This window comes from Papilio machaon, chromosome 13 (assembly GCF_912999745.1).
Source record: "Papilio machaon chromosome 13, ilPapMach1.1, whole genome shotgun sequence".
Classification (NCBI taxonomy): domain Eukaryota; kingdom Metazoa; phylum Arthropoda; class Insecta; order Lepidoptera; family Papilionidae; genus Papilio; species Papilio machaon.
This window is the reverse complement of record NC_059998.1, coordinates 5,849,459-5,861,292: the sequence shown is the minus strand read 5'-3', so window position 1 is coordinate 5,861,292 and position 11,834 is coordinate 5,849,459. Positions and strand designations below refer to the sequence as shown.

Sequence of the window (11,834 nt, the reverse complement as noted above, 5' to 3'; positions counted from 1 at the left end):
AGACCATCCAAATCTGACTATTACGTATGAACTTGTAAGGGTACGTGCATATGGACCGGGGCGGAGAACAGAGCAGTTTTTATGCAAGTGACGTGCAAAGTGAAATAAAACCTTTTTCAATCGTATAAAGCTTTAATTTTGGGATAAAAACATTTGTTCTGCTCTCATGCGCCATGATAGAAACGAGTCAAGTTAGTTAGTTAGTTAGTTAGTTGTAAGGGCTCGTTTTCCGCAACTCCACGGCTAGCGCGTATTTTGCGTGTGAGCAGGACCTGGATTCACTCCAGCCAACCCAACTCTCCAAAGAATCCCAGCAACCCTTTGATGTTGTCGGTGATCTCTGGGAGTGTTCTCGGCGATCCGAGATGCTTTACCCTGTACTCTTGCACTGCTGGGCAGTGCAGTATCACGTGGGATGCTGTTTCTTCGTCACCCATGCACGCTCTGCATAGGGGGCTGTCCGTAATACCTGTATTAAACAAATGTTTATTAAAATTGCCATGTCCAGTGATGGCAGCCACAACTGTCCGTAGTTGTGCCTTGTTTAATTGAAGCAACCTCCTAGTTACCCTCCTGTTAATCCTCGGTAGGGCTTCTTTTGACTGCCTGCATGTATCGATTTTGTCCCAGGAGGTGCAGTGTTGTGCGTGACTCCTTGTTGCGACCTGTGATCTTAGATAGCTTGCTGGTAGGGGAACGATGGGCTCTGGGCCGATAGCTCTGCTATCTGACCCTCGGCGGGCTAATTCGTCTGCTGCATCATTCCCCCTCGAACCACTGTGTCCTTTAATCCATTGGAGGATAATGTTATTAGATGTCCCTACTGCATTAAGTTTGAGGTGACATTCATAAATGAGGCCCGAATTAACTGTGATGTTGTTTAGTGCCTGTAGTACTGCCATGCTGTCAGTTAGTATGCGTATACTCTCGCCTGCAGCTTCCCTAACAGCTATGGCCTGTGCTGCCTCAATTATTCCCATGCATTCAGCTTGGAAAATTGAGTTATGTGTGCCTAACGGTTTATATATTTTGATGTTAAGGTCCTCTGAGAAAACACCTACACCTGTTCCTTGATCAGTTTTGGATCCATCTGTGTAGATCTTAAGCTCTTTCTGGTTCCCTTGATTTGTGGGACCGTGCTCTTGCAATTGTATTTTATATTTCTTGTCGAAGATGAACTGCTTCGGAATTAAGTCCTGTTTTGCGTCGGTAATTGGTACTTCTGCTATGAGCGTATCCAACACTGACGTATGCGAGGTATTACACTTCCTCCACAGATTTAACGTACGCAGTCTAAGCGCCGTTAGTGTAGCTATTTGCTGTATGTAAAAGGGTAGGGGTGTTAAATCCAGTAGGGCCTCCAGGGCAGCTGTGGGAGTAGTTCTCATGCTGCCTGTTGAGGCCATACAAGCTAATCTTTGACAACCTTGTAGTTTCTTACATGCCGATATTTGTTTGGTTTTAGTCCACCAGACAACGGCACCGTATGTGATCATCGGTCGGATAACTGATGTGTATATCCATAGTATTATTTTAGGTGTTAATCCCCACCTTTTGCCAATCATCTTTTTGCACTGCCAAAAAGTAATGTTGGCTCTATTAATTTTATTATCGAGGTGTTTGTTCCAGTTAAGTTTATCATCCAGGATTACTCCTAGATATTTGACTTCAGTTGAGAGTTTTAGTTTACTGCCAAACAGTGAGGGTAGAGTGTAATCCCTCAGAGTCCGTTTTTTGGTAAACATAACTAACTCTGTTTTGTTCGGATTTACAGACAGTTCGAAATCCTTACACCACCTTTCTACAATACGTAAGGCTGTCTGTGTAAGGTTGCATACGATATCGGCTGTTTTCCCTGAAATAAGGATCGCTAGATCGTCGGCGTAGCCTAGTGTGTAAAAGAAGTTGTTGTTAAGTTTGCTTATCAAATCGTTGATGACTAGGTTCCACAGTAGGGGTGAGAGAACCCCTCCTTGCGGACAACCTTTCGCTATCGATATGATGCGTGAGTCATTAGTTTTGATTAATCTCTTGCTGAGCATTTGTGTAATCCATTCTGTTGTGGTTTTATCGACGCCATGTCTCACCAGGGCACTTTCTATGCTCCTGAAATTGGTCTTGTCGAAGGCACCCTCAATATCGATGAAGGATCCCATGCATATGGATTTGTTTTCCATTGCATTTTCGATCTTGCTCACGATTTGATGAAGAGCCGAGTCTGTTGATTTCCCAGCTGTGTATGCGTGTTGTAGCGGGTGTAGAGGTGTGGTCTTTAACGCAACCTCTCTCACGTGTCTTTCAATTAGTCTTTCCATTGTTTTAAGATTAAACGAAGTCAGACTAATTGGTCTGAATGATTTGGCGTCCGTATAGTCACCTTTACCTGGTTTAGGTATAAAGATAACTTTGACTTCTCTCCATATCTTGGGAATGTAGCGGTGTGCTAAACATCCTCTCATCAGATTAATGAGTTTATGTTTTAGCACGTCTAAACCCCATTGTAGAAGGGCTGGGAAGACTCCATCAGGTCCCGCCGCTTTATATGGGTGAAAGCTGTTAATCGCCCATTGTAGTCTGGGACTTGAGATTATCTTATGGGCTAGTTCCCAGTCGTGGGAGCTTGGTGTTGTGGTGTTATCATCAACGTCGCTAGGGTTGCTTATCTTACTACCCGGGAAGTGTATGTTGAGCAACTCGAGCATTATTTCATTAGGTGATGATGTGTAAGTGTTGTCCGATTTTCTTAGTGAAATCGGCCCATCGAGTCGTTGACTTGAAAGTACTTTCCGCACGCGATTGGCTTGGTCGCATTTGTCCACACTACTGCAAAAGTTGCGCCAGCCTTCTGTGCGGCGTTTCCTTATGCACTTTTTGTATGCTGTTTTCGCTTTTTTGTAAGCGTCCCAGTCATTTACATCGGAGGTGTTCATAGCCCTGTTTAGGGCTTTCCTTACCTGCCTCCTGTACTTATCAAGCTCTTTGCACCACCACGGTTGCTGGCCTATTTTTCCTGATGCCACTGCAACCGGGCATGCGTCTTGGTAACTGTGTATTATAGCATCCGTTATATTTTTGGCTTGTTGGTCTAATTGTTGTGTGCTTGTTGCCAGTGGGATATACTCCACTCTGTTCAACCTAGCAGCCAGCGATTTTGTGAAAAGTTTTTTGTTAGTTTTTTTGGGGTTTCTCTTCGGTTGGACCTGAGTTGTTATATCTGTGTGTAATTGAAAGCATATCCATCTGTGGTCCGAGCATGAGGCCTCATCGGAGACATGCCATTTACGGATATGAGTGGATATGCCACTTGTTGCGAGAGTAAGGTCTATAATTGTTCTAAATCTTCTGGTTACGAATGTTGGTTCGGAACCGAAATTAACTATGTTTAAATTAGTTGTAAAGAGAAATTCAACAAGGTTCTTACCTCTGTCGTTGCTTCTATCCATGCCCCACAGCTGGTGGTGGGCATTTGTATCGGCGCCAATCAGGATCTCCAGACCCTCTGACTCACAATAGTGAGTTAACCTTGTGAGCTCAGCAGGGGGTGGGTCCTCGGCCTCCGGCATGTAGGTTGAGGTTATTACGAACTCCCTCCCTTGTTCATCTGTCACTTTGATGGCGCAGTTGTCTCTGGAACAGTAGTCTGTTAACAGGTGGGCACGAATGTTTTTAGACGTGAAAATGCACGCTCTGGGTTGTTCGTGTTGTGTATAATAGTATAGCTTACCCTTTGTGTTGGATAGGCCTTGCACTTTGCCGGCCCTAATCCACGGTTCTTGAATGAGGGTGATGAAATTGTGTTGAACCTCCACCCGCTTACGCAATTGTGTCGTAGCAGCTTCGCTGTGGTGGAGGTTTATTTGTGTAATGTGTGTTGGGGTGTTTTTATTCGACGAAGGGCACGGCATTCTGGCGAGCCTTTAATTCGTCCTCCTCTTCATCGATATAAAGGCCCGCCAGCAGTGCTCCCGCATCGTCACCGTCAGAGAGAGAAGCGGCTGACAGGGAGTCAGCCGATTCCTCGGCTGTCGGCGCCGACCCTGTCTGCAGTCCTGATGGTCCTGGTGTGGGTTCAACAGTGCTCTCCTTCGTACCTGACGAGAAACGAGTCAAATAGAAGTCCATAATGTTCGCCTATTGGTTTACGCTTGTGAGTTGTGTTGTCGTTCAAGTTCATTACTCTTCATAGATATTATAAAAGCTGTGTATTTACGTGTCGAATACACCAAGTGTTACATGATAGATAAGCCTAAACGAATTGGCTGTATTGAGCGTTGAAATATGACACGTCATGTTTGATGTATCACCAGTCAGTATTACTCGCACTTGATGACAAAGTCAACTTTATGACAAGTATCTTAACATTTTTCTTAATCCGTATTTTCAACTGCGATTTTATACGACGAAAGACTTGTACAAAAAGCGGTAAAGAAGTTTTTTTCTTTTTACCTATATCTTATGTTTTATTTAAGGGTATCTTTAAAATATTAGGTTTCATGAATCCATATTTACGGAATAGTTGTTCATTCACAATAATAGAACGACCGATTAAGTCTAAAACTCTCAAATTCATCTTCATGTTCTTCATTGTTATATCTGTTTTGTGAAGGACGACGATATGTTAGAACCCACGTTTAGTGAATTAAATTCAGAAATCTTCTTGCTAATGTAAAACTTTAGTAAAGCTTTTAATTTGATGCCAACACACTTTTAATATTATTTTCAGTTTTAAACTAGACTTCCAGTTAGCTGCAAGCTGTCGCCGCCGCAAAAACCGAATTTTTCCATTTAAATTATCGTAGAAGCTTTTAATGGTGCCTTATTTTAATAAGAGGCAATTGATAAACTATTAAATATGATTCAGGGCTTGAAGACATTAGTGTGTAACATTTTATGTGTAAAATGTGTAATAACTAAGAAAAACGTGTAATTCGTTAGTAGACAGAAGAGAGAAAAGAGGTAAAAATATGTGATACAAACACTTAGATCAAAGTTGCTTATTTTAGTTTGACACACTTTCTATAGAGTTCTTTGAGTGTTATTTTGAATTTTATTTTAAACTTATTCAAAACTAATTAAGCTACAATAAACACATACAGGGTGTGCTGCTTTGCATCTTTACTTCAATATAATCGTTTTCCAGAAGATCAGTGTATACAAGATATAATATATTATGTTCTCAGACCTTAATCCTGACGTAAGATGGAGTGTGACGTTGAATATTAAACAGACCGCAGATTATTTGGTCTTTGCACTAAGCATTATTAAGTTTGATCGTAATGGATAGAATTAGATGTCAATTAAAATGTTTACTTAAGTACGGTTTAAATATTTTACGGGAGCTGCTTAATGATTTAAGAATTAAAAATTAATTGGATAAATTAGAGTTTGTTTTATTTATTTTTTCTTAAAATTGAGAAGTAACAATTTCTCCAATTTCAATTTCAGAAGTTACACAAATAATCAAATAATATTGTAATCTTGTTAATAGAAAGACTAAAAAGTTTTCTGGATAAAAATACAACCAAGCTATACTATAGCCTAGACCACAATAACAGAAGAAGTAGAATTAGTACAAGCAAATAGAAAAAACATAATTTTCTTAAAAACGAAAAAAAAGTTTTTCGTCCACAACTACAAAAATTACACAATCCTCTGTCTGATTTCTCAGAAAACAACTAGGAAATATATTTAATAAGTTTAAAGTATTTTTAGAGATTTTTATTATTCTTGAAATTACATTAAATCTAAGCTTAACGATATTTTACGAAATATATAATAGCCCGCCGTTAACGTTGACCGGCTTAGTAACGTGGGGAAATAATATTCCTGCAGGGAGCTATTATACTGCAGAATGGTGTCATTGCTGCATCCTGCGCGGGCAATTCCGTAAGCAGTTCATAGTTCAAACTGCATTTATGTCTCTTTGTGTTTTAAACTTGTTCTAGCTTATATTTATAATTTGAGTTCTGGAATTACACTGTTTTAATTAGCGTAGTTAACGACTTTAGTGTTTTTAGTTGTTTCGAAACTTGTTATGTTTTATTTAAAAAAGTTAAGTTCTAGCGAAAATACTAGTAGTTAGTATTTTTGAAAATTTATTTTAGTAGGGCTATTCTATTCTATTTTTTCTATTCTGATTTTCTGTTTTGTAAAAAAAAAAGTTATCAAGGCTTCTCTGTAATCTTTCAAATTTGGAATATAACTTTATAAGACCATTTTTATGATACTGTCTGTTTAGATTTTCCTTTTAACGACTATCAATAAAAAAGAAAATATTAAATGGTGTACCTAAAAGTCATAAAAGATAACGTTTTTTGTAATTGTGTATGTTAAGGGCAGAGTTATAAAAGACGAGCTTGCTACGTAAATGAATAGACATCAATGAAAATAAAAGCCTTTGTGCCTTCCCTCATTCATAATGGCTTCCTGCGTACTCTATAAAACCTCATTAAGACAAGTAGTTAGGAAAGTATGGTAGTGTTAACCTTCACTTGGCACAGCATTGTTTAGCTACTGGGAAAATTGCTACTAAGAATACAGATTTTTTTTTTAATCAACTGACAGACTGTAACGTTTTTCCCGCGAATATAACTTTTTTTATGTTATGTGGATATTTGTGACGGCGTAGAGCTTAAATGACTTTGACGAGTGAGTTCTCATTCGATTCATCGTTTTTCTCGAAGTGTCAGAGAAGTGAGAGATGAGTTTCTAAAAAAATCTCAAAACAAATTCAAATCAAGATAAACGAGTTTAAATCTGAGCCACCATTACTTTTTTTTCATTGTTTTTTTTTGCTGTCGAGTATAAAAAAACATAGTGTAAAATATTACAGTTTTTAAGTTTAAACTATTTTTTTTACTTAATATTTCGTATAATTGATTTAGTACGTAGTATTTGATTTTATTTGACAACTTGCAACAATAAATTACGGTTATTTATATGGCTTTTGAAGTTTAACAACTCTAAGAAACCTTTTTAATAATACGAGAAAAAAATCTATTTTGTTTTTACGCGTATCAAAGTTAGAACCTTCAGATTTTTAGTCGGAATATCCTCTTTCTGTGTTTCCATTCCTCCGTAAATTAAAAGTAGACAAAGCAGCTGCAATTGCGAATGTTACGTTTTGAGTAGTTTAGTAGTACGTCACGCACCTATCGGCTCGTCTTCGGTAGCGAGTTAGAGGTGCATTTTTAAATTGTAATAACTTTGTTAAAACATAGAGGACAAAAAAGAAAACCAAAATATTTTCGTATGAAAACTTATATCGGTCGATATATACGATCTTTCGATTTACAACTAAAATAAGTTCACTGGAAAAAACAAATTCGAAAACTTTCTAGTTAACTTCTAAATAAAATTAATACGAAAAAGTTTTAATTAAATAGAAGTTTCGTACATTGATTTCAAAGCAATAGCCCGATTTCCCCACTTATTGGCATCCGAAACCGTTCTTTGTCGTTAAACCGAAGCGATCGGTATTTTCATTTGACAAATTTTAACTGGTACGACGTAATTTCAAAATGGTTCCCGATGAATTTTCCGACAATCTGTCCATGTTAAAGAATCCGTTCACAAGAATATTTGATGGACATTAATCAAAGTAAATAAAGTTAAATTGCAACATTAAAAATGACATACACTGATTGCAGGAAAAAAGAGCAAAGTAATTATATCCATACATGTTATGTTACAAAATATTAGTACATCGTGAAATTCTTATTACGGCGTTTTACACATCACATCCATCCATTCCGCCTCGTAACGCCCACTGCTGGGCATAGGCCTCCCCTAAAGATCGCCACAATGATTGGTCCTGTGCAACCCGCATCCAGGATACTCCCGCAAACTTGACCAGATTGTCGGTCCATCTTGCGTCGACTTACGTTCACATACTTCTATGTATTAACAGCAATATAATATGATATTAAAAATACTCTTGGTTACGTCACAAACATACAACGCAATATTATAAGTATGTTAACATTAATAGAAATAAAACTTATAAAATTACCTGCCACCGAAGGCAATCTGGTTGAAGATTGAATTGAAAGAAAAAGCAAGAATTCATCTAACTTTTATAAGCCGTATTAATTCTTTGAAAATACTCACGTGAGAGTTCATGCACGGAGTTGAATTGCTTTCTGACAACTTTTAAATTGTATAATTTCAAATGTTATTCAAAGTTAAATAGGAAATCTAAACATAACTTAAAAGCCATTCGGTTTCAATTGTTTTATCAACAAATGTACTACTATTAATAACATACCCGTATATGTTTGCTGCGTAAAACATATATGCAATGCAAAGCATATACGAGTAAGCACATATATCGTTCGCTTAAAAAATAAATTAACTAATATTAATGCATTTGTTTAGATGGATGGATGGATGGATGTTTGAAGGTATCTCTAAAACGGCTCGACGGATCTCGATGAAATTTGGCATAGATGTAGAGCATAGCCTGGAAGAACACATAGGCTACTAACTTAGTTTTTTCTACAGTACTAGATATCTAGTATTGACACATTTTAATACATGCATTTATATGCAGTGGGAACCGATTGTAAACTTTTTTTAAATTTTTAAAAGAAATCAGATAAAAATTAACCCTATTATAAGATATTTTTTAATTCGTTTGTTCTTCTTTATTTAAATAGCTTTAATACTATAATTAGAGACTCGGTTGAAGGGATTTTTCCGTTATCTGTAAAGGTAAGTACTACAAAAATAATCTCGAAAAAATTTAAATACTCTAACATGATTCTTATTAGAAACTAAATAGAGTTGTCAATGCCAAAGCAACGTGAATCAGTACTTAATGTCACGGAGAAAGGTTTCTTTAATTTAACCTCACCTAGGCTTAAGTAGGGCTATTAAATTGAAGCAAGGTTTCTTACCGAAAAAACGAAGGAAATGCGTAACGAAACACGCTTAAGAAAGATAAAGGAAAGAAAAAGAAAATAAATGACATCATTATCTTTCATTTCTTTAAGGTTTATATTTATTTAAATTTACGATTACTTTTTACATAATACACACATGAAATAATATGTTTCATTTATTCTTTTCTTTTCTATCAACAAGAGATTCTTATAAAAGGAATAATCTTATTTATACCTTTTCTTATTTATTCCACCCTAACAAGTCAAGCAATATGTTGTTTTATAGTTTTATCTATAAATCCATGAAATATTTAGCCCTCAAGTTTCACTAGAGGGCAAAAAAGCTTTGAAAGTAAGTGTGCATTGATTCAATATATGTACTGGACTGTTTTACTGCTCTACTACGCAGTTTTGCTCTCATCAGAAAACGCCGTAAGGTTTATTTTGTAGTAACTAGAATAAATCGTTTCCTATATATGTTTAAAGGACCTTATATATAAAGTATATAGTAATGAGTTACATTAATAACATCTGAATATTTCATATTGTTAAATTAGGACCTTTATAATCCTATCAGCTTTAAGCATAATTAAATATTCCGCTATAGCAGGTGTGACGGTGTTTAAGCCAAATTAATGTGTTAGAATTTGTCTGCGGTGAGAGTGAATTTATATATTTGAATAAGTTTCCTTGATATTATTATATTTATAAATTATTTTTACGTTTAGAAATGTTTTAAATTAAGAAGGATTACAATGTACGCTATTATAATTAAATTTAAATTACTTAAATTATTAATTAGCGCATGCGCGTGACCTTGATCATTTTAAAATTAATTTATGTTGTTATAGTTATTAAAATAAATAATACAGTGATTCGGAATTTTATTTGAGGCTAAACAAAAATAATAATTCATGTATTTCAATATAGTGTAATAAACGGGAGTTTCCACTGCTGTAAGATCTGTATAAAACAAGTCTATATTAAACAGTCTATATTAATCTTTGAAAACGAAAATTGTTTAAAATATGATTTAGTGCAGGTTATTTTGCAATGCAAACTTACTGTTAAAGTAAAAAGTACAGCTTGAGTTTATCCCGAAATCTAGATCTATGAAGAGACTAGCTGCTGCCCCGACTTCGTTTGCGCGGAATCAAAAAATAAACTTAGTATCCTATGCGTTCTTCCAGACTGTGTTCTACATCTGTGCTAAATTTCACCGAGATCCGTTAAGCCGTTATGAGGATAACAAACATCCATCCATCCATAAAACATTCCCATTTATAATATTAGTGAGATTTGAGACGATTTAAAGTATAGTTAAATATAGAATAAATACAAATTCGCTGTACATTTCATATTCTAAATTTTACAAGATATAAGTGTTACAAATTCAAAATTACGGCACAGATCTCAACGTGAACTGAAAACGTGAAATTTATTTGCCAACCAGGAACAGTTCCGTGCTTAACAACGGCTTGGTGTATTTAAATGAGCTATTTCTCGGAGTCTATCTCTACGATTGACACACCAGTTACCTCTGTAGTGTACTAACTTGATTTAATTAACTTAAAAAATACTAATTCGAATAGAACATATATTGAATCATGAATAAATATGAAAGAAAGAAAGAAAGAATAAACATTTATTGCCACACAAAAAAAAATCAAAAAAGAAAAAAAAACACACATACAAGGTACAAAGTGTGGCAAAAGGGAGCCAGCTCAGCGAAGCAGGGACAGATTAAACTGCCCCTGCGCTGGTTTTCAGCTATGCAACTTAAACTGTTGTATTTAACTTTATTTTTTAACATTTTATTTAACAACTAATTGTTATACTATTCAAATAACTTGTCAATGCTGAAAATATATTTCCGCATTTAATTATTAAGAAAATGCTGGAGATATTACACAAATCACTTTAAATTTTCAGTTCATCTAAATATCATTCGTTTGTCTTAAGTTTTAAAACTTTGAATTTTTCTTAGTATTCAAGTGGCCATTGAATAGGGAAAAATTCATTCACCCTCTTAGATGCAGACTGAATAATATATGAGAGCTTGGCTGTACGTTTTAGCAAATCCTTTTGGACTCAAAGATTTACGTTCCCTCCAACAAAATTAATAGTTTTATTTTTCTGTGACTTGTGACAGTTGACTACAATTGAAATATCTATTTATATCTTGTGTATTCTCACTGAAAAGAACATTAATTTGTACAATGTTGTCAAAAAAGAAATTCTATTTTTATTTTCTAATTTTATGAAAACATATTTTCCTTTTTACTACACGAGACGAAATTTATATTTCCCTACGTTATTATTAAACACCTTTCAGAAACGTCTAACAAACAAAAAAAACTTTCTTTGGTTTTGTCGAAAACCACATGTATTTAGTCATTTTTAATATTTATATTTTGTTAGAACAAACATAAACTAATTTAACAATTTGCAAATTGTTCAAAGTTCAAACGAACCAGACGTCTCTATTTGACGGTTGTTGTTCGAAAATATAATTGCTTTTCTAGTAGTGCAGCTGTAGTTCTGAGTTGTTTAGTTTTGATTAATATTTAATTATTCTAATTATACGATGCTTGTTAAAATTACTTTTTTCATGTGTTTAATGAATCAATTTATGTTAAAATATAGAAAGATTTCGACAAATCACAGAGTTGATTTTTTTATTTTACAATTACGAAATGTACAAAATCTATTATCAATTTTTTATGACATGTTTATATGCATCTTTGAAAGCTTTAAAAATACCAGAATTTAAAATAAAAGTTCGTATGCAGTGGTACGGATTGTTTGATCGAGTTTACTGATTTTACTTCGAGTTTTGTAGTTCCATTTTCTTATCCTTTAAAATGTCTTCATAAAATTTGAGGTTTATGTCAACGTCAAACTTTGCGAGACATAAATTTCGGCTTCAGTCATAAAGTTGCTATACCAAAA

At 35.1% G+C, this 11,834-nt stretch overlaps 1 protein-coding gene across 1 annotated transcript; it reads right to left on the bottom strand.

Annotated features, from left to right (window-relative positions):
- Positions 1 to 203: 203 nt before the first annotated feature.
- On the bottom strand, positions 204 to 4,067 carry LOC106718292. The gene is made up of 2 exons (XM_045680629.1): positions 3,422 to 4,067; positions 204 to 469 (listed from the first exon to the last, which is right to left on the bottom strand). The coding sequence occupies exons 1-2, from the start codon at positions 3,903 to 3,905 to the stop codon at positions 279 to 281; spliced, it is 675 nt and encodes a 224-aa protein (XP_045536585.1). The 5' UTR covers positions 3,906 to 4,067; the 3' UTR covers positions 204 to 278.
- Positions 4,068 to 11,834: the final 7,767 nt, after the last annotated feature.